Genomic DNA, 24,486 nt, shown 5'->3' with positions numbered 1-24,486 from the left:
CTACAGCCACACACACAACAGACTCCAATAATCTTAGAGAGATGGAAGTGGATCCTTCTCCAGTCCAGCCTCCAGATGAGAAAACAGCCCAGCCAACATCTTGGCAGCACCTTATGAGATCCTAAGTAGAGGACCCAGCTAAGTTGTCCTCATTTCTGACTCAGAAACTGTCAGATAATAACTGTTGTTGCAGGATGTGATAGCTCACACCTGTAGTCCCAGTGATACAGTCTGGCTCTGTGTCCCCACCCAAATCTCATCTCAAATTGTAATCCCCATAATCCCTATGTGTTGAGGGAGGGACCAGGTGGGAGGTGATTGAATCATGGGGGTGGCTTCCTCCATGCCGTTCTCATAATAGTAAGTGAGTTCTCACGAGATCTGATGGTTTTATGAGGCAGTTTTCCCCACTCTTGCTCAGTCTCTCTTGCCTGCTGCCATGTAAGATGTGCCTGCTTCTCTTCCACCATGACTGTAAGTTTCCTGAGTCCTCCCCAGCCATGTGGAACTGTGAGTCAATTAAACCTCCTTTGTTTTTGAATTACCCAGTCTTGGGTAGTTTCTTTATAGCAGTGTGAGAACAGACTAATACACCCAGCTACGTGGGAGGCTAAGGTGGAAGGATCACTTGAACCTAGGAGTTTGAGGTGGCAATGAGCCATGATTACACCATGCACTACCGCCTGGCCAAGAGAAAGATTCCATCTCCAAAAATAATAATGACAAGAATTTAAAAGGTGTTGTTTTACAGACGAGAATCAGAGTGGGTGAATAATAATAATAACTTTTAAAAGTATTAAGCTACTAAGTTGATGACAAGTTATTACACAGCAAATAAGACTAATAAACATGAATTATTTAAGAGTGCTTTGTGTAATTTCCAAGTTTGGAAATTTTTCTCTTTCCTGTTATTGATTTCTAGTTTAATTCCATTATTATCTAATAATATATATACAAATATATATATATTTGTTTTAATTTTTTACACTTTTAAAGTTTTGTTTTCTATTCTAGGATATGGGTAATCTTGGTAAATGTCTAATTTGTACTTAAAAAGTATATATTCTGGGCCAGGCATGGTGGCTCACACCTGTAATCCTAGCACTTTGGGAGGCCAAAGTGGGTGGATCATGAGGTCAGGAGATCAAGACCATCCTGGCTAACACGGTGAAATCCTGTCTCTACTAAAAATACAAAAAATTAGCCGGGCGTGGTGGTGGGCACCTGTAGTCCCAGGTACTCGGGAGGCTGAGGCAGGATAATGGTGTGAACCCGGGAGGTGGAGCTTGCAGTGAGCGGAGATCAAGCCACTGCACTCCAGCCTGGGCAACAGAGTGAGACTCCATCTCAAAAAAATAAATAAATAAATAAATAAATAAATAAATAAATAAATAAATAAACTTTCGTGGCATACAGCAAAAGCAGGACTAAGAGAGAAGTTTATAACAATAAAACCTATATCAAAAGATCAACACAACAAAAAGTTGCTTTTTGGAAAAGACAGTCAGAATTGACAAACCTTTAGCCAGACTAAGAAGAAAGGAAAGATAATACAAATAAATAAAATCAGAATTGAAAAATGAGATATTACAATTGATAGTTCAAAAATGTAAAGAATCATCAGAGACTACTATTGTGCAACTACAAGCCAATAAATTGGAAAACCTAGAAGAAAAGGATAAATTCTTGAATACATACAACCTCCTAATATTGAACCATAAAGGAATAGAAAACCTAAATAGGCCAATATTATGTAATGTATAGAGCCAGTAATAAAAAGTATCCCATCAAAGAAGAGTCCAGGACTTGATGGTTTCAATGCTTAATTCTACCAAACATTTAAAGAAAAGATAACACCAATCCTACTCATTCTATTCTGAAAATATTGGGAAGAGGGAATGCTTTCAAACTCATTCTCTAGGGCCAGCATTACCCTGATACCAAAACCATACAGAGACACAACAACGACAAAAAATTAAAAACTGCAGACCTAAATTATTTAATATAGATGAAAATAATCCTCAACAAATACTAGCAAACAAAATTCAACAACACATTAAAAAGATCATTCATCATGATCAGGTGGGATTCATATCAAATCAATAAACGTGACACATTACATCAACAGAATGAAGGACAAAAAATAGATGAGTATTTCAACAGATGCTAAAAAAGCATTTGGTAAAACTTAATGTCATTTCATGATTAAAACTGTCATCAAACTCAATATAAAAGAAATATACCTCAGTACAATAAAGGCCATATATAAGAAACCTACAGTATCATACTGAATGGGAAAAACTGACAGCCTTTTCTGTAAGATCTGAAAGAAGACAAGGATGACCATTTTCATCATTTTTATTCAATATAGTACTGGAAGTCATAGCCAGAGTAGTCAGACCACAGAAAGAAATAAAGCATATCCAAATTAGAAAGAAAGAAGTCAAATTACTCATTTGCAAATGATATGATCTTATATTTAGAAAACATAAAGACTCCACCAAAAACAAAAAACTGTTAAAACTGATAAACAAGTTCAATAAAGTTGGACAATACAAAATCAACTTACAAAAATCAGTAGCATTCCTATATGCCAACAATAAACATCTGAAAAGGAAATCAAGAGAGCAATCCCATTTATAATAGCAACAAATAAAATAAAATACTCAGGAATAAACTTAACTAAAGAAGCAAAAGAGCTCTATATTGATGAAAGAAATTGAAGAGGACACCAAAAATGGGAAGATACTTCATGTTCATGGCCTAGAAGAATTAACATTGTTAAAATGTCTATTCCACCCCAAGCAATCTACAGATTCCATGCAATTCCCATCAAAATACTAATGATATTCTTCATAGAAAATTTAAGTCCTAAAAGTTGTATGGAATTATAGAAGATCCCAAATAGCCAAAATAATTCCAAGGAAAAAGAACAAAACTTGAGGAATTACATTATCTGACTTCAAGTTATACTGCAAATTTATAGTTACCAAAAAGTATTGTGCTGGCATGAAAACAGACACATAGACCAATGGAACGGAATAGAGAAGCAATAAACAAATCCACACATTTGCAACCAATTCATTTTCAACCAAGGTGCCAGGAACATACATTGGGGAAATGACAAGTTTGACAAGAAATGACCATTTAACAAATGGTTCTGGGGAAACTGGATATCCATTATGCAGAAGAATGAAACTAGAACTCTATCTCTCACCATATACAAAAATCAAATACAAATTAATTAAAGACTTATATGTAAGACCTAAATTATGAAACTACCACTAGAAAACATTGTGGAAAAACTTAAGGACTTTTGTCTCATCAAAGATTTCTGGAATAAGGCTACAAAAGCATAGGCAATCAAAGAAAAAAATCCGTAAATGGGATCACACCAGTGAAAAAAAAACTCCTGCACAGCAAAGGCAAAAATAGGAGGAAATGTTTTCAAAGTATTCAACTGAGAAGAAATTAGGAACCAGAATATATAAGAAACTCAAACACCTCAATAGAAAAACAAATAATACCATTTTTTTAATGGTCAAAAGACCTGAACAGACATTTCTCAATGGTAAACATACAAATCATCAACAAGTATACTTTAAAAAATGCTCAGCATCACTAATCATCAAAGAAATGTAAATTAAAGCCACAATGAGATATCATGTCACCTCAGTTAAAATAGCTTTTATCAAAAAGACAAAAAGTAATAGATGCTAATGAGGATGCAGACAAAGGGGAACGCTCATGAACTGCTGGAATGTAAATTAGTACAGCTACTATAGAAAACAGTGTGAAGGTTCCTCAAAAAGCTAAAATAGAAATATCGAATCATCCAGCAAGCCCAATGCTAGGTATATATTTTTTAAAAAGGAAACTGTATATTGAAGGAATATCTACAATCCCATGTTTATTGTAGCACTATTCACAACAGCCATGATATGGAATCAACTTTACTGTTCATCAATGGATGAATGGGTAGAGAAAATGTGGTATATTAGATTGGTGCAAAAGTAATTGTGGTTTTTGCCATTACTTTTAATAATAGATACACAATGGAATACTATTCAGCCATGAAAAAATGAAATCCTGTCATTTGCAACAATATGAATAAAACTGAAGGAAATTATGTTAAGTGAAATAAGCCAAGCACAGAAAGACAGATATTGTATATTCTCACTCATACTTGGAGCTAAAAAACTATATTGTGCATTCCAAAATAACTAGAGGAGTGGATTTGGAATGTTCCCAACACAAATGATAAATCCTTGAGCTGATGGATATCCTAATTATTTTGATCAGATCATTACACATCGTATGATTGTAGCAAAATATCACATATACTTCATAAATACATATGACTTTTTTTGAGTCTCGCTCTGTCACCTAGGTTGGAACGCAATGGTACAATCTCAGCTCGCTACACCCTCCGCTTCCCAAGTTCAAGCAATTCTCCTGCCTCAGCCTCCCGAGTAGCTGGGATTACAGGTGCATGCCACCATGACTAATTTTTTGTATTTTTAGTAGAGACGGGGTTTCACCATGTAGGCCAGGTAGGTCTTGAACTCATGACCTCAGGTGATCTGCCTGCCTCGGCCTCCCAAAGTGCTGGGATTACAGGTGTGAGCCACCACACCTGGCTGAAACAACTGTTAAATACTCAAAAAAATTAAAGATTAAAATAAAATTAAAAATGTAAGCATTCCGGCTGGGCGCAGTGGCTCAAACCTGTAATCCCAGCACTTTGGGAGGCCGAGACGGGCGGATCATAAGGTCAGGAGATGAGACCATCCTGGCTAACATGATGAAACCCCGTCTCTACTAAAAAATACAAAAAACCAGCCAGGCGAGGTGGCGGGCGCCTGTAGTCCCAGCTACTCGGGAGGCTGAGGCAGGAGAATGGCGTGAACCCGGGAGGCGGAGCTCGCAGTGAGTTGAGATCCGGCCACTGCACTCCAGCCTGGGCGACAGAGCCAGACTCCGTCTCAAAAAAAAAAAAAAAAAAGTAAGCATTCTTACATACTAACAAAAATTGCAAAAGCCACCTCAACTTTCAGCAACCACCACCCTAATCAGTCAGCAGCTACCGACATTGAGGCAAGAATCTCCACCAGCAAATGATTATAACTTGCTGAAGGATAAGATGATCATTAGCATTTTTTATCAGTAAGTAATTTTTAATTAAGTTATGTACATTTTTTAGATATAATGCTATTGCACACCTGATAGACTACAGTACAGTGGAAACATAAACTTTAAATGTGCTTGGAAACCTAGAATTTCTGTGACTTGCTTTACTGCAATGTTCACTTTATTGTAGTGGTCTGGAACCAGACCTACAACATATCCAAGGTACTCCTGTATGTCAGTGAAGGAATTGCTTTCAAAAAAATAATCTTCTGGCCAGGTGTGTTGGTTCACCAATTTGGGAAACTGAGGCAGGCTCGTCGTTTGAGCTCAGGAGTTCAAGGCCTGCCTGGACAACATGGTGAAATCCCACTATCTCTACTAAAAATATAAAAAATAGCCGGGGGTGTTGGTGCACACCTGTGGTCCCAGCTACTCAGGAGACTGAGGTGAGAGATCACTTGAGCCCAGGAGGCAGAGGTTGCAGTGAGCCAAGATCACACCACTGCACTCCAGTCTGGGTGACAGAGACCCCATCTCAAAAGAAACAATGATAATCTGCTAAGAGTTCAAAAGTGTTTTCATAAGGAATTAAACCCTCAATAAAGTTGTTTTAATAAAATTTGTTTTAATCTTTGTTATTTCTTTCAAATATTGTACAACTTTGAGGGGGTTTAAGTGCAGATTTCTTACATTCATGTAAGGTAAGTGGTAAAGTGTGGTCTTTTAGTGTACCAGTATTTTTACCTTATTATAAATACATAATAGGTGTACGTATTTATGGGTCACATGTAATATTTTGATAAAAGCATATAATGTGTAATAATCAAATCAGAGTTATTGGAGTATCCATTACCTCAAGCAGTTAGCATTCTTTTGTGTTAGAAACATTCTAATTCTAGTCTTTTAGTTATTCAGTTATTTAGAAATATAGCTGCCCTATTGTGATACTGAACACTAGATCTTATTTCTTCTATCTAATCGTATTTTTGTACTTATTAACTGTACTTTCTTTACCCTATCTTCTTTAGTACCCGTATGTGGGAGCTAAAAATATTTGAGCTCAAAGTTTTTTGGTTTTTGTTTTGTTTGTTTGAGACAAAGTCTCACTCTATGTCCAAGCTGGAGTGCAATGGCGCAATCTTGACTCACTGCAACCTCCGCCTCCTGGGTTCAAGTGATTCTCCTGCCTCAGCCTCCCAAGTAGCTGGGATTACAGGCATGCGCCATCACGCCTGGCTAATTTTTGTATTTTTAGTAGAGAAGGGGTTTCAACATGTTGACCAGGCTGATCTCGAACTTCTGACCTCAGGTGATCCACCCACCTCAACCTCCTGAAGTGCTGGGATTACAGGCATGAGCCACTATGCCGGGTCCTGAACTCAAAGTTTTTAATATGTAATTGATAACACTGAAGTGACTTTATGAAGCAGCTCTTTTGAAGTTATTTATGGAAGTGGTTTTTGAGACAATATAGAAGTGACACAAAATGTCAGTAAACTGGACTTCAAAAGAGTGATTTAGAATTTTATATCTCATAGGTGAAATAAATATGTTCTGATCTTAAAACTACTTATTACAGAGTAGTATAAGTAGCAAAAAATTTAGCAAGTTTTATATTGCCACTACAGAGTACTACTTCTAAATCTGTATCTGAAATTTTGAGTAGACATTGTTTCATGTAATATTCTTTACTGATGCAGCATTTTGATACAAATCATTTTGTAATTACTGTTTATATAAAAAATTAAAATTTTAGTATTAAATCAGTTATATATTAAGTTCTTAGAAGAGTGCATGGTACCTAAGCATTCACGCGTTAGCAATTATTACTTTTAATGTTAAAATAGAAAATTTATATTTATAATCAATATATTAATGAGGTCATGTTTTTTTGTTTGTTTGTTTGCTTTTTAACTTTCACTGGTGGCAATTTAAATTTTTTTTTTATTATTATACTTTAAGTTCTAGGGTACATGTGCATAACGTGCAGGTTTGTTACATATGTATACTTGTGCCATGTTGGCGTGCTGCACCCATCAACTCGTCAGCACCCATCAACTCGTCATTTACATCAGGTATAACTCCCAGTGCAATCCCTCCCCCCTCCCCCCCGCAATAGGCCCCGGTGTATGATGTTCCCCTTCCCAAGTCCAAGTGATCTCATTGTTCAGTTCCCACCTATGAGTGAGAACATGTGGTGTTTGGTTTTCTGTTCTTGCGATAGGTCATGTTTAATACCTACATCTCTAGCTTCATTCAGCACCACCTGTTTTTTCCCTGTCCTGTATGCTGTAGAGCTGGCCTTCCATAGTTCCCCAAATGCACTCTGCTTTCTCCTACCTCAGGACTTTGCTGTTCAACTTTCTTCTCTCATCCCCACCTTCATCCTAAATAAGCCCCTACTTATTTTTCTAATCTTAATGTTGCTTTCTTGTGGAAGTTATACCTAATGTCTTTACCACTGTGTCGTCTTTAACCAAGACGAGGTCAAATTCCCTATTTTATGCTTCATAATTACTTGTACGTATCTTTATAATATCACACTCTAAACAATGAGGAAATTTTTATTCACCAGCATTTCCAAAAGGTTGAGCTAGGCCTACCGGTTTAACGAGGCAGTGAGGGACTGGGTTAAACTTCACAAGAGGTTGTAAATGAAGAGTCACCCATGATGTGTGTAGGGTTTTAGATAATTGGGTGAACATTACAAAGAGAACAAACTCAATGACAAACATCAGGACAAAGAATGGCAGTGTATTCTCCTCTCTCATAGACCTCTAAGTTCAATATAATTTTGAAATCTGAAATGTTTTATATAATTAAATTTCTTTTGGAAATCATATGTATATTTTATACGGATTAAGAATAATGACAGAGGGAAGTTTAAAAGTCAGACTATTAACTTTAAAACTCATGGGGTACGATACTGAGCACACAGGCCATTACATGAAAGCCCCAAGGGACATTTAACCAAATATCCAGGAGGCAACGTCACTTCAAGGGACATTTGTGTGATAATTTCTAACGTATTTTGTGACTACTTGAGTAATATGTTTCTTCTGCATTAGACTGTGAACTCCACAAGGGCAGGAGCTACTTCTATTTTGTTCACCAATATTGCCAAAGAAGATAACAAAATCCCAGAAGATAGTTGGTATTCAAGAAGTTGTTTAAAATAAATACATAAATGAGTAGATAAACCTAATTCTAAATTTAAATTGAAAACCTATAACATGGAAACAAATACTTTCACTATTCTGAAGCTGTTTTAAATATAAATTTCCCTCAAATATCGGTATATACATTTTACTTATAAAAATCAAAGAATTTGAGTAGATGAACAAGTGATTTTTTTCTTGACAGATAATATCCTATTATATGTATATATTCATATATACCTATATGAATAGTCATATTCATATATGAGTGATATATGAGTCAGCAAATATAGATTATTTTAATAAAAGCTCACTCACTTTGAAATTTATTAAGACAACATTTATAATCACCTGATTGATTCATTTACTCTTAAGTTTGTCTAAGATAGTTATGGGCCAGGTTTGGTGGTTCATGCCTGTAATCCCAGCACTTTGGGAGGCCAAGGTGGGCAGAACGCTTGAACTCAAGAATTCAAGACCAGCCTGGGCAACATGGCAAATCCTCATCTCTACAAGAAATACAGAAAAAAAAAAAAAAAAAAACTAGCCAGGCAATCACCTGTAGTCTCAGCTACTCAGAGGGCTGAGGCAGAAAGATCGCTTGAGCCAAAAGTTGGAGGTTGCAGTGAGCTGTGATCACACCTCTACACACCAGCCTTGGCAACAGAGCAAGAGGCCCATCAAACAAACAAACAAACAAAAGAATAGAAAAGACAGTTATGAAAAAAATCACAAAATGAAATGTATCTAAAAAATGCAATTTTGACAAAGGTCATGTATCTCTCAAATGATTTGTCAAAGTGGAAAATACTCTAGCACTGAAGGCCAGAAGTTGAAACTTTATGGGTCATGAGCAGCTGTTGCAACTAATCTTTATTTTGCACAGAGAGTGCCAGACCGCATTTTGTGTTTGGGACTTAACAGACTAGAACATATTCTACTATGACCAGGCGCAAATTGATTGGAAGGCAGTAAAATTCATATCATTTTAGGCAAATTATTTTTTGCATAGTTTCTACAATCAAATAAATATCTGAAGGCTGCACTCTGTCTTTACTGCAAAACTTGAAAAAATATGTAAAAGCACATGGAAATCCAGAAACAACTTAATAAAAATGACAACAAAAGGAAGAATTATAATAGATACAAATAACAGTTACAAAATTGAAAAGGCTTTCTTATTGACAGCAGGCAAACAAAAGTTACATCCAAAATAATCTGCTTTTCAAAGGACAACAAGTAAACATAAAAGACCACCTCAATTATATCAGAAAAATAGTAAGTGGTAAAGCAAAGTGGTCTGGTATTAGAGTGGAAAGGAAAACTGTTAAGAGGTGGCTTTAAAACTATTAGCTTTCAATAGATGCTTCTGAGAATTTCAGATTCTATAAAAGGTAATAAAAAGTGACTTTAAAACATGTTTAGGTGATATGCTAGTATGAAGAGTAAAGAATCAGCTCTTAGCTGTTACTTATGAAATAATCCTACTAAGGCGATTCTAATGTCTTTAAGAATCTGGTGAAGGAAGAATGGTGATGAGCAACTCAGCAAAAACCCTTGGAAAAGCTGATGTGATCACATAAAATATTTTTTAAAGGAATAAAGTACTGACAATTATTTGGGTGAAATTATATCTCAGATCTGACTATTTCTTCTCAAGGTCCAGAAAATGTTTGTTCAGGTGAGCCTAAGTATCCATTCTCTCCATGCAAATTATTTTTGCTGAAGTAAGTTACGGCATAGAAAATATTGGTGCCCAAATGCATTCCAAATCAACAATTTCACATAAGTTTTCACCAGAGCCTGGCAATTCTCCCTATTTCTTTGGCCAACGAAGTGTCCCTTTCTACAACAGTATTTCGGTATTTCTTTACTTCCCTCAAACCATTCATTTAATTCAGCCTCCAGTGTAACGCCCTCTTCTAACCAGCAATTGTCTCTGACCCAAATCAGAACATAAGTTAGATAACTTACTTCCCTGCTTCCATTCTTTTTATATATATATATATTTTTTTATTTTTTATGAGACAGAGTCTTGCTCTGTCACTCAGGCTGAAGGGCAGTGATGTGATCTCTGCTCACTGCAGCCTCCATCTCCCAGGCTCAAGTGATGCTTATACCTCAACGTCTTGAGTAGCTGGGATTACAGACATGTGCCACCACACCAGGTTACTTTTTGTATTTCTAGTAGAGATGAGGTCTCTCCATGTTGGCCAGGCTGGTCTCAAACTCCTGGCCTCAAGTTATGCGCCCACCTTGGGCTGCCAAAGTGCTGGGGTTACAGGTGTGAGCCACCATGCCCAATCTTTGCTTCCATTCTTTTCCTCTTCCAGTCTCCAGATTGAAGCTCGAAGCTCTTTTCTGGAGGAAATCTGATTATTCTACTTCTCTGATAAAATTGCTTCAATTACATCCCACAGGAAAAAAAAAAAATCTACCACTTGTACTATAACTTCATCTTAAACCACCTTCCCTCTTTACTTTCTGTGTATCAATTGCAGTATCCTGTAATTACTGAAGAATATGATTCTTCTCCCACCTGTACCCACTATCTTAGTTTGTTAGGGCTGCTATAACAATGTACCACACATTTGGGTGCCTTTAAATAACAGTAATTTATAGTCTTATTGTTCTGGAAGCTGGAAGTTTGAAATCAGTGCTCCATGATACATGCTCCCTCAAGAACCTGTACGGGACTCTTTCCTTGTCTTAACCTAGCTTCTGGTGATTTGCTGGTCATCTTTGCTGTTTCTTGGCTTGTTGATGCCTCATTTCAATCTTCTGTCTTCACATAACATTCTCCCTATGTATCTGTTTCCAAATTTTCCCTTTAAACAAGGACACTAGTCATATTGGGTTAGAGACCACCCTAATGACCTGATTTAAGCCCAATTACCTATGTAATGATTCTGTTTCCAAATGAGGTCTGTGATACTGGGTGTTGGGTCCTCAATATATCTTTTTTGGAGGGTCACAATTCAAACCATGAAAACCCACCATCAGCCTGGGGCGGTGGCTCACGCCTGTAATCCCAGAACTTTGGGAGGCTGAGGCAGGCGGATCACTTGAGGTCAGGAATTTGAGACCAGCCTGACAAATATGGTGAAACCCCATCTCTACTAAAAATACAAAAATAAGCCGGGCATGGTGGCGGGCACTTGTAGTCCCAGCTACTCAGGAGGTGAGACAATAGAATTGCTTGAACCTGGGAGGCGGAGGTTGCAGTGAGTCAAGATTGTGCCACTGCAATTACAGCCTGTGTGACAGAGAGAGACTCAGTCTCAAAAAAATAAAATAACATAAAATAAAATAAAATAATTTAAAAAACCACCATCAACACAGGAGTTTTTCACTTGCTGTTCATTCTCCCAGAAGTATTTGCAACCTTCACTCTTCTGCCACCTTGCCTGGTTATCCTTCCAAGTTTCAACCTAGAATGACTTTTCTTAGGGAAAATTGAAGTACAATCTAAATATATTTTTCTCAGTTCATGTATACTGTTGGCCTTACCTTCGTAACAGTTGTCACATCTGTAATTTACATTTACTGGTGAGATTATTTGATTAATATTTTCCTGCCTCACAAATGGTACAGACTTCACAATTTGGGAAGTATTTTTCTACTTCACAGAAAACCGTTTTTGCCCAGTGTTGGATCACTAGCATTTGGAATACCATACTAGGCATTCAATAAATGTTTTATTGAATAAATGAATCATGGATCAGATCAGCTATGACAAAAAGGTATGCTAGAAGTTTCAGTATCTCTACTATCACTAACATGTTCGTGAGAACATAAATTGATTATTTCCGTATAATTCAAATGACACAATATTAATTTCTAACAGGTACAAATTATTTCAGAAAATAATTTCTCTAGCATTAGACTAATTAGACTAGCCAGAAGAATCAATGTGCTTTGCAGTTTACTTTGAATTATCTGTGCTACAGGAGTTGGACAAGGCTTTAAGCCTGCTTGTGTTATTCCACTTCTCCTTTTAGTCACAAAAACTCAACTATTAAATATCTAAATCGCAATCGTTAGATGCCAGAGCAAGCAACAAAGCAAAAGATTATAATGAGGTTTGAGGGATATTCAGTTCAATACAACAAATTTATTGACAAGTGCTTGGCTTTGAAACACCAATACAAAAATAATTCCTATATTGAGATAAATGCTATGTAAGTTATAATCAACATGAGCAGGAACATAAATGCCCACATACAATTTCTTTATATATTTTACTTTTGTTTTAATGTTACACATAAAGGCTTTGAGATTCAAAAATGCAAAATGGCAAAATTCTACTTCTGATTCTTTGATAGGTATCTCTAACACACACACATATACAATATATAAGTATCTAACACATATATATTGTGGAGGAGAAATATATATATTTCTCTTCTAAAATAAATGGTCATATTTATTTCTCTACTAAAATAAATAGTTATATTCAAAAGCTATAATCTGTATCTATATTGTCTCTGAAGACTGGCATAATTAGCTTAAAATTCTAGCTCTTTCTCTTATTATCTGGATCATTATGAGCAATTCCCATAATCTTTTAAGTCAGTTTTCTTTTCTGTAAAATAGAGGTAATAGTATTATTCTAGTGGTTGGATTATTATGGCTATTAAGTATATATGATGTATGTAACCCTATTACATACATTATGTACCCTAGTTACAGTTAATAATCAATAATTTTTTATTATTATCTTCACCAACATAAGCATGAGAGATGAATTTTAAAGTCTCCTATTTGAAACATACGCATTTTTTTCTTTGTAGAATTCACATTGTTTTCCTAAACTTAGGTACTTTTTTATCATTACTTTTTCTTTTCTCTTTCTGTAAGCTTTACTGAGGTATACTTGATGTACAAAAAATGCACATATTTAATGTATACATTTTGATGAGTTTGGACAAACGTGATATCACCACAATCAAGGCACTAAACATATCAATCACCTCGAAAAATGTCCTTGTATTCTTTGGTGTGTGTATTTGTTGTGTGTGTGTGTGTTAAGAACACTTAACATGAGATCTATCCTTTTAACATAATCAAGTTCATGATACTTTATTGTTAACTATAGATACTATGTTATACAGCAGACATCTAGAACTTCTTTATCTTGCATTATTAAAACTTTATACCCATTGAGCCCCCAGCAATCATCATCTGTTCTATACTTTCATAAGTTTCACTCTTTTAGATACTACATATATTTGGAATCATGCAGTGAATTAAGCCAGTCACAAAAGGACAAATGTGATTATTTTTAAATCTAAGTTTCATGTTTACCTAATAGCTGTTATACATAATGAATTAAGACTATTTTCTTTAGGTAAATAATGACTATAGTTAGTATTAAGACTATTATATAGATAATTTTCACAAAATCTTCTGAAGATTTAATTCTGCCCAGTAGTTATAACAGCAAAGAGTTACAAACATATTGATGAAATATCCTTATTTTAAAATATTTATTCTTAAGGTTAACATTTTTTGGCCTATGCGATATTCATTCTCTGATGAAAGTATTACCTCTGAAAATTTTTCTTTTTTTTATTATTATACTTTAAGTTCTAGGGTACATGTGCATAATGTGCAGGTTTGTTATATATGTATACTTGTGCCATGTTGGTGTGCTGCATCCATCAACTCGTCAGTACCCATCAACTCGTCATTTACATCAGGTATAACTCCCAATGCAATCCCTCCCCCCTCCCCCCACCCCAATGATAGGCCCCGGTGTGTGATGTTCCCCTTTCCGAGTCCAAGTGATCTCATTGTTCAGTTCCCACCTATGAGTGACAACATGCGGTGTTTGGTTTTCTGTTCTTGTGATAGTTTGCTAAGAATGATAGTTTCCAGCTGCATCCATGTCCCTACAAAGGACACAAACTCATCCTTTTTGATGGCTGCATAGTATTCCATGGTGTATATGTGCCACATTTTCTTAATCCAGTCTGTCACTGATGGACATTTGGGTTAATTCCAAGTCTTTGCTATTGTGAATAGTGCCGCAATAAACATACGTGTGCATGTGTCTTTATAGCAGCATGATTTATAATCCTTTGGGTATATACCCAGTAATGGGATGGCTGGGTCATATGGTACATCTAGTTCTAGATCCTTGAGGAATTGCCACACTGTTTTCCATAATGGTTGAACTAGTTTACAATCCCACCAACAGTGTAAAAGTGTTCCTATTTCTCCACATCCTCTCCAGCACCTGTTGTTTCCTGACTTTTTAATGATCGCCATTCTAACTGGTGTGAGATGGTATCTCATTGTGGTTTTGTTTTGCATTTCTCTGATGGCCAGTGATGATGAGCATTTTTTCATGTGTCTGTTGGCTGTATGAATGTCTTCTTTTGAGAAATGTCTGTTCATATCCTTTGCCCACTTTTTGATGGGGCTGTTTGTTTTTTTCTTGTAAATTTGTTTGAGTTCTTTGTCATAAATCAAAATATATTTTATAAACATAAAATGACCAAAAGTAGAATTGAAACGATATAAAGATTGTGTTTTATTAAAATACAGAAATCTAATTGTTTGGTACATATTATTTTTGCCTCTGAACGTTAGCTAGAATTTGGCAATTAGCCATGCTATCTCCAGTTCAAAATTGGAAGTTGCTTCTTTCAGCTATATTGTTACTACCTGTACTAAGTTAATAAAGCATGACTTTACTTACCATATTTACAGAATTCCTAACTTCTCCAAGAAGCTGCCTTCCAAAAGTCATATTTAAGTGTGCTTTAAGTATACTTTTTAGAAGCTCAAATATATTTTTCCGTTGCAACAGTATTATATGTAGTTACACAGATAGGCACCATGAAGACGTTCATGATGCAGTATGAATTCATTATGAGGTATAACAGGAAGGCATAACCTCAATCAAACTTGATTTGTTAATCATGGAAATTCTGAACTTGTCTCTTCCTGCTCTTAAATGGGTTTGTGGACCATATCTTTTATAGGAGTTTCTCATCTTTGTCAAGTATGTGGTATAATCCATATTATTTCTCCAGAATTATATTTTTTAAAGTTAAACATACAGAGGAGACATGAAGGTTTTGAGCTGTGAAACCAGTATTTGTAAGCACTTGTTAAGTGCCTTTCCAATTCCATTCAACAGACATTTATGGATTCTAATGTGTTAGGCACAATACCAAATCATTAATATCTTTCACTTACATCAGAGGTCCCCAGTTCCCCGGGTCAGGGACCAGTACCAGTTTCTGGCCTGTTAGGAACCAGGCTGCACAGCAGGAGGTGAGTGGTGGCTGGTGAGCTAGGGAGCTTCATCTATATTTACTGCCATTCCCCAGGGTTCGCCTTACTGCCTGAGCTCTGCCTCCTGTCAGGTCAGCGGCACTAGATTCTCATAGAGAGCAAACCCTATTATGAACTGTACGTGCAAAGGATCTAAGTTGAGTGTTCCTTATGAGAACTTAATGTCTGATGACCTGTCACTGTCTCCCATCAACCCCAGATGGGACCGTCTAGTTGCAGGAAAACAAGCTCAGGGCTTCCACTGATTCTACATTATGGTGAATTGTATAATTATTTTATTATATATTACAATGGAATCACAACAGAAATAAAGTGTGCAATAAATGTAATGCCCTTGAATCATCCCCAAACTATCGCTCTTCACCCACTGCCAGTTCATGGAAAAAACTATGTTCCATAAAACCGATCCTTGGTACCAAAAAGGCTGGGCACCACTGACTTATATCTGTTGATTCTCACTTTACCTCAAAAGATGGGTGTTCTTATTTCGATTTTAAAAATAATAAAGCTGAGGTTCAAAAAGTTCAAACAAGTGTCAGAATAGAATTTGAACCTAGATCTGCCTGATTCCTAGACTACGCCATGCTTACCATTCTACGCTGCCTCTACTCAAGCAGTCCTTATCAACTGGTTTCCCAAAAGAGCAATGACTGTAACTATTGAAACACCTTCGAAATACCTTTGAAACTCCATTTCAAACTGTTATAAAGAAAACCAACAAAATGGTTTTGTTTGTTTTTTATATAGGTATATGGCTATTATTGATCCCCTGAAACCCAGACTGTCTGCCACAGCAACCAAGATTGTCATTGGAAGTATTTGGATTCTAGCATTTCTACTTGCCTTCCCTCAATGTCTTTATTCCAAAACCAAAGTCATGCCCGGCCGTACTCTCTGCTTTGTGCAATGGCCAGAAGGTCCCAAACAACATTTCACGTAAGTTAATTCTCTATTATGATTTTCAATTCAGTTTATCAAACACTTAGGAAACTACAGATTAGGAGCAACAATTAAACAAATAAGACAGACATTTCCCCCAGGGTTCATACATTATTTGGAAAAGGAAATATATAAAAATACTGTAATATAGTATTATTTGTATGTGGACAATAAGTTTGTGTAAGTTACTAAGGTTTTTCATTGGAAATATGAGAATGTCTGTGTGGGATGGTACTGGAGAGTTTCCTGATGGAAGTGATAAAAGATAAAAGCAATGTGCAAAGAGGAGCATTGTGTTATTGATTGAGAAATGAGTGAGAAGAAAGAAATCAAAGCCCAAATGTGTTGATTGCTCTTTTAGGGAGCTTAGCTGAACGGAAGGAGCACTCTAGTAAGTTATCTAATTTTATTTTGGTTTGATTTGGTTTATGTTCTTTTGCTTACAAGCAAAAAGCATTAAAAACCCTCAACACTAAATTGAAAAGGAAATATTAATATTATAATATATGGTAAAATTTGGTTCATATTTTATACCCACCTCAAATCAAGCAAAAAGGAATAATAATGTAATTGTGTAATTGTTTGCATTTTATTTTTAAATTATAGTCATTTAAATTTTATTTCAATAAAATGCTTATTTTTCTATTTTACTCATCAATTTGTCCCTTTAAAAATAGCAAATAGTGCAAATAATGGTTATCTTTTAAAGCAGTCATTTTATCTACCTTTGCTCTACCCAAAGTTCAGATTTTTGAACAAAAATATTAGGAAGCACTTATTTAAGGAAAATCAGGCAGCGCATATTCAACTGAGTACTATGTGCTACTCATTATTATCAATACATCTTAATTGTATGATAATGTTATCATCTTCAAATTATTTGTTGACTGAATTACTTCCTCATTGACTTTAAATCAATACTTAGTAATCTACTGAGAAACGGAAAGGCAAGGATATTTAAGATTCACTTTACAAAGAAAAACCACTGGTATGGAGAAGACTATTATAACAAACTTCTAAATTACTTTAAAGCTTTCCAAGACAGTGAAATCCACACAAAAGATTGTAAAATTCTATTTGGGCTATTGTAATATGGTTTACTCTCCTTTTCCTCTCTAATTGAATTCTTATAATTTTGATTGAAAGCTACTAAATACCAGAATTTAATTTGATAATTTACAGCAGCATACTTCTGGTTTGACTACTATGTCAACATGTTTTGTTTTGTTTTGTTTTGTTTTTACCAAGTTAATAATGCAATCAAATGGACAGTGGCTCTGGAAAATTGCATGTAAATGTCTTTACCTGATTTTTAAAAATTGTAGTAACTTGTGGATTCATTATGGCTCAGACTATCTACCTACTTTTTTCCTCCCATTTGAATGAAAAACAATTTACGTATGTCTGATGTTGCAGCAATATAGAAGATAGTCCTATATAGGAGAAAATATATGCCAGTTGATTTGTTTATTCTATCCCTTCCCTTTTCCTCCAATGACACATTTAATTAGTTTAGCTAAACAATTACCAAGCAGAATACAAAGCAGTGGAAAGTCGTTCATCCTCAACCTCTAGGCAAGGAGAACATGTGTTTAACTGAGCCCTTCAACCCAGCTATAGTTTTCATATACCAAGTAAAGATTGACAAACGTCAACTGGCAGCATTTGAAACATAAATATAAGTGACAATAGCATGATATTTTGATGGAATTTTGAGATGAATGTATAGAAATAATGTAGAAATAACTCTTGGTGGTTTTAATTATGATTTAAAACTAAGTAAACGCAGTCCCCACTATTTCATTCCAATATGGTTTCAGCATGTGTGTTTCTTATTTTTTGTAGTTACCACATTATCGTCATTATACTGGTGTACTGTTTCCCATTGCTCATCATGGGCATCACATACACCATTGTTGGAATTACTCTCTGGGGAGGAGAAATCCCAGGAGATACCTGTGACAAGTATCATGAGCAGCTAAAGGCCAAAAGAAAGGTACTAGTCCATGTTGTTTACCTAGCATTTGTATAGGTTATGGTACATCAGAAAGAAAAACAATCTAGTCATGGCATGTTAATACAATATGATCTGATGCTCTACTTCTATTTTTAATGTCTTTGTTTTAATTTTTTTCTTTTCTTTTTTTCTTTTGGTTTTGTATAAGTCACTGTCTACATACTACATCAGTTTGCTATATAATAGTTACTTCATTACAGAAATACTTCTTTAAAAGTATCTTTTGTAAAGTATTCTTACTCTGCTGAAATTGCTAAAATTTTACCAAATTTCACTATTCCAGTTGATTATATTTTTGCAACTCTGTCTTTCTTTGTCATTTATTGAAAAGAATGCCTCTGATGTATTCTATAATCTACTCAAAGCTTCTTTTATTCCAGGAATGACATCTCTTCTAGAAAGTCCAATAATTTTCTAATAGATATCTAACTTTCCTCCATCCCCTCTTGTCTCTCTTTATTTCTCTCGCTTTCTCTGTGTGTTCTTTCTCCTGATAAGACATTTTATATATATGCATGATTAAAGGATAAGGACTGTATTAATACTATTCTACAATTTATTGAGTGACATGAAAAAGGCTGTTTCTAATTTACATGAAACAAAAACATCTCTAAAAATATTATGTCTATATTTTACTATGATTATTTTTGTTAAGATTTTTTCTACTACCATTATGCGACTAAATAAGTTAGATTTTTCATAAATATGTGGAGTTAAAAGGAAATACATTCCATCCTTTTCTCCACAGTTGGTATGTACCTAATGCGTCTTGGAAAGGTTTTATCAAAGATAAATGAGTCCTATTGATTATGCCAATGATTATTATTTGTTCCATTTATGACTAATTTATTTACATAGTACTACTAGCAACACATGAACATTTCCTTTAAAAAACACTCAACAGTCTTAAAAACACTTAGCTATAGAAGCTCACTTAACAATGATCAATCAGGTTTTAAAAATGAAATTTACAAAATGGATTGCATTTTAATAGTGTGTTTTCTCTGATATTGACAAATACTACTAGACCATATTTATGTTTGGTTAACATTTGTAATGATTTCTAGTATTTGAAAACAAAAAGTAAGAATGAGCTTTTCCAGATCAATTTACTCATTTCAGGTTGTACAAAAATGTATCTACTATGTATGTCATTCAATTTTATTTTTCTTTCAAAAAGCTTTTCTTAAAAATAATGTGCATGAACAACCAAATGGTCTCTGGCACCTACAAATGAATCCTAAAGTGAGGAGAGTTTCAAAAACATGGCCCTCTTACATGAACAGTATCTCTTTCCCCTTTGTAATTTCAACCTGCCTTATATAACACCTCGCTCATGTTGAAAGATACTCTCTTCTTGGGATAATTTCTTTTTTTTTTCTCTCTCTTCTTACAAACAGAGGTTTTATTGTGTTTGGTCCACAATCATATTTCACATTATCTCATGGAGCAGGGTCCCCGGGTGGGGGTCCCTGTGCAGTACTTGGCGGGGCGTGTGGCCGGGGGAAGATGGAGCAGTATAGCTTGTTGAGACCAGAAAGGAGGAGGGTTGGGGGCTCCTTAAAACCTACTGAGGGGCCGGGCATGGTGACTCACACCTATAATCTCAGCACTTGGGGAGGCCGAGGCGGGTGGATCACATCTGAGGCCAGGAGTTCGAGACCAGCCTGGCCAACATAGAGAAACCCCGTCTCTACTAAAAATACAAAAATTAGCGGGCGTGGTGGAGCACCTGCAGTCCCAGCTACTCGGGAGGCTGAGGCTGGAGAATCGCTTGAGCCCGGGAGGTGGAGGTGCAGTGAGCCGAGATTGCGCTACTGCACTCTAGCCTGGGTGACAGCCACAACTAAAACAAAACCTACTGAGGCCAGAGTGGGTTGGGGGGCGGGTAGCATGGAGAGGGGATCAGGCTTAGCCCAACAACTCAGAATTTCACTTCCTGGTACAGCCTTCACTTTCCCCACCTGGCCCTGGGGCAGGTCTGAGGGTCTGAGGTCTGTTGGTCCTGGAGAAATCCAGTCACTCGGGAGCTGGAGATATTTAGCATCATGGCCTGGCCCCCTTTCCCAGGTGACTGATTTCCCAGCACCTTCTCCACTGTCCCTGCCCCATTCCTCAGGAATAAAAAGCAAAATGTATTTTTCTTTTGTGAATACTTCCTGAAACTTGCAGAGAAACCACAAACTGCTCAGCTGACAAAAGGGGGAAGAGGCGAGGCAACCAGAAACCTTTGGGAACCAGTTAGTCTCTTCTCCCCAGCACAGCCTGAACGTGCCAGCAGGGACCCTCGCCCTACACGCCCTACACGTATCGGGATATGGCCTTGAGCTCCCTCCCCGACAGCCCGGTGGCTCAGCCCTGCGAAGGCCCAAGGCAAAGGGGAAAAAAGCTCTGCTGCCTGATCCCACACTGCCACTCACAGACCCTCGGTTGATTGGCAGCACTGAATCGGCTAAGAAAAAAAACAAAGATGAAAACACAGAAAAACCCAAAAACCCAGACGGGGAGATGATGTGGGAAGAGAGCGTGCTGGGAGCCTTAGTAGCCGGCCTCCTCCTGGTAGTAAGGGGGATATTCAGGGACCTCCCCTGGGTCCGGGCAGTCGCCGGCGCCTGAGGGAGCCCCAATCGGCCACTGTGCCTTGTGGGCAATACATGGGGTCATATATCTGTCGGCCCAGGCCGAAAACCTGGCCGCTCTGGTTGGCGCCCTGCGTGTAGCCCATCTGCAGGGACATGGAGGAGTTGTCACACTTGTCGGTTCCCAGCTTGGTGTCATAGATGTGCCGCCGCGTCCCGAGAGCCGTCATGCCCACCTGGCTCTCACACTTGTTTGTGCCCACCTGGAGGCTAATGGTCGAGTGGTCCATGGTGGGCAGGATATGGTTCTTGGGGTCATAGAGGTGCCTCCTCATGCCGTACGCGGTCATGCCCGACTGGCTGGCGCATTTGTTGGTGCCCATCTGCAGCCCGATGACACACTGGCCGGCCTTCATGGTGGCGTCATCGAAATTCCGCTCCTGCTTCTCCGAGTACTTGACGCCGATGTCCACCCCGCTCTGCAGCCCCTTAGTCTTGGCCTTCCCCGCCAGGGCCAGAAGAGACACCTGCACCTGTGTCATGTTCCCACTCTCAAACAGGTCGTTGGCCTCGAACAGGTCCACGGGGTTCATGCCGTAGCTGACCATGACCTTGATGAAGTTGAACAGGTTTTCTAGCTGGTGCCAGTTCTGCATGGAGCGGTTGATCTTGGGGACGGAGCCCGGCTGTAGCTTGTTCATGAGTGTGCATAAGATAGTTCCGTCCTTCAGGCCTTTCTGGAAGTCGGGGCCGATGGAGAGGCCGGTGAGTCCCTCGATCCAGGTGCGGAGCTCTGCCTCCTTCTGGGGGTCATATTTGGACAGGAGCCGGTTCTTGACCTCGGCCGACAGCCAGTACGAGGGGCCCTTGTTGAACTGCGTGGAGCTCATGGCTGGCTGGCGGGCGGCGGGACGGGGCCGGACGGGACGGGACCTTGGGATAATTTCTTAGCGCTATATCTTAGGTATCATCACAGTAAATAACTGGTGTTATGTTCTGTGTATTTCAGAATAATTTCTCTATAGTACCTGCTTAGTTTCTGTCTTTTATTTCTTTCATATTAGTTCAGATTTTTTTTAAACATTTCACTATGCACTCCTAAACAAATTAAAATAAACCCAGTAATTGTAGATTATAGTTTCTCTTCATATGCATGTAATGTTTTTCTAGAAAGAGATAAAAATTTAATCTGAGTGTTTCTTTTATTTTTGAATTCAGTGTCCCAGAGGGAACACAAAGGAAGAGGGATTTTTTTTTAATTTTGTCTCTATATAAATGGTGAGAGTAAGGCAAAACATTTCCTTTTGATTTCATTACTCCACAATTTCAAAGTAGAAATACTAATTCAGACTGGGAGTGTAACCCTTCTAGAATACTTCAAAAAAGTAAGACATTTTAAAATTCCAGTATGTATGTCTTCCTCTTGGTTTGTATTCTAGGCTAAAATAATACGAAATGGCCCTTTATGTCATGGACTTCTCAAATAAATCTCTTTGTCCTTGGATTTCTTTTTACAGTCAGTTATTGGTATGACCGTTGATATCTAGGCACTAATACGCATATTGCTGAAAATAATAAAATTTTAAAATATAGCTGGCTCTTAATTTTTTTCTTTTTATCTAAAATCAAAATATTGGTCTGGAATTGTTTACAATACAGCTATTACTAGTAATCATGTTATTTTGGATTTTTTCATATGATTACTTAAAACACAGAAGTTTTACCCTGGATGGGCCGTTTATTCATATGTTGTCTCCTAGAGAATACACCTTTGATATTGCAGATTGGACATGAGACATTTAAAAAAAGGCTCATGGCTACATGAGTGCAAACTAACCATGACTATTGGGAAAAACCATTCTATACACTACTCTGAGCCAGACTCTTAATTATAAAAGACTACACGGGGTGGAGCAGGATGGTCAAATAGAAGCCTCCACTGATCATCACTCCAGAAGGACACCAATGTAACAACTATCTACACACAAAAAATAATCATTTCATAAGAACCAAAAATCACGAGAGCTCTCACAGTATCTGATTTTAACGTCATATAGCTGAAAGAGACACTGAACAGTGTAGTAAAGACAGTCTTGAATTGCCAGTGACACCCCCATCCCATCCCCGGCAGCAGCCATGTGGCATGGAGAGAGGATCTGTGCCCTTGGGAGAGAGAGCACACAACAATTGTTAGACATTGCTTGGAATTCAGTGCTACCCTGTCACAGGAGAAAGCAAAATTGACCTGAATCTAGCTGATGCCTGTGCATAGAGGGAATATTTAATCCAGCCCTAGCCAGATGGGAGTCACCCATCCCATGGGTCAGAAGTTGAGTTCCTCTACGCCTCACCACAGTGGGCTAAAGTCCCCTGGGGCTCTAAATAAACTTTAAATGCAGTATAGGCCACAAAGACTGCAACTCCTACTTGAGTCATAGTGCTGTGCCGGACTCACAACAAGTGAACTTGAGTGGTGCACAACCTACTGAGACATCAGTGGGGCTGACTAAGGGAGTGCACGTACCACCTCCCCACAATCCCAGGCAGCAGGACTCATGGGTTCAAAAGGGACTGGCTCCTTCCACTTGGGAAAGGAGAGGAAAGAGTAAAGAAGACTTTGTTTTGCATCTTGGATACTAGCTCAGCCACAATAAGATAGGGCACCAGTCAGAGTTATGAGGCTCCCTTTCCAGATTCTAGGTCCAGCATGACATTTCTAGACACAACCTGGACTAGAAGGGAACTCACTGCCTTCAAGGGAAGGACTCAGTGACAGCAAGACCCATCGCTGGCTGACTAAAAAGCCTTTGAGAGCTTGAATAACCAGTGGCAATACCCAGGTAGTACACCATGGGCCTTGGGTGAGCCTGAGACTTGCTAGCTTCAAGTGAGACTCAGCACATTCCTAGCTGTGGTGGCTACAGGGAAAAACACCCTCTGCTTGAGAAAAGCTAAGGGAAAAGTAAAGGGGACTTTGTCTTCCATGTTAAGTAACAGCTCAGCCACAAGGAGGTAGAGCACAAAGTGGGCTCTTAGGGTCTCCGATTACAGACCTTGACACTTGGACAACATTTTTGGACCTACCTGGTCCAGATGGCAGCCCACTGCCCTGAAGGGTGAATCCCAGGCCAGGCAGCATTCACCACAAGCTGACTTAAAACACCTGGGCCTTAAGTGAACATAGGTGGTCTGGCAGTACTCCTTTGGGCCTGTGGCAGTGGTGGCCACAGGAAGGGTCCTCTGCCTTTGAAATGAAGAGGGAAGAAGGGAAACAACTGATTCTTGTGGTTTGAGTGTCAGTTCATCCACAGTACGATAGAACACAAAATAAACTTCTCAGATTTTTTACTCTAGT

At 37.7% G+C, this 24,486-nt stretch overlaps 2 protein-coding genes across 2 annotated transcripts in view; one reads left to right on the top strand and one right to left on the bottom strand.

Annotated features, from left to right (window-relative positions):
• Positions 1–24,486, top strand: part of TACR3 (tachykinin receptor 3) — a 104,736-nt gene that overhangs the window by 28,170 nt on the left and 52,080 nt on the right. The window contains 2 exon segments of the mRNA NM_001037862.1: positions 16,344–16,532; positions 18,381–18,531. Coding sequence (NP_001032951.1) covers positions 16,344–16,532; positions 18,381–18,531 — 340 coding nt within the window.
• On the bottom strand, positions 19,919–22,064 carry LOC711432 (calponin-2). Its single transcript, XM_001110773.5, has one exon. The coding sequence runs from the start codon at positions 22,019–22,021 to the stop codon at positions 21,128–21,130; it is 894 nt and encodes a 297-aa protein (XP_001110773.4). The 5' UTR covers positions 22,022–22,064; the 3' UTR covers positions 19,919–21,127.

This window comes from Macaca mulatta, chromosome 5 (assembly GCF_049350105.2).
Source record: "Macaca mulatta isolate MMU2019108-1 chromosome 5, T2T-MMU8v2.0, whole genome shotgun sequence".
NCBI classification, from domain to species: Eukaryota; Metazoa; Chordata; class Mammalia; order Primates; family Cercopithecidae; genus Macaca; species Macaca mulatta.
Note: the sequence above shows the minus strand (reverse complement) of the source record. Positions and strands in the feature narration are given on the sequence as shown.

Excerpts from the sequence above, each read along its gene's own strand:
- LOC711432 (XM_001110773.5), bottom strand. The coding sequence starts at position 22,021 with ATGAGCTCCACGCAGTTCAACAAGGGCCCCTCGTACTGGCTGTCGGCC.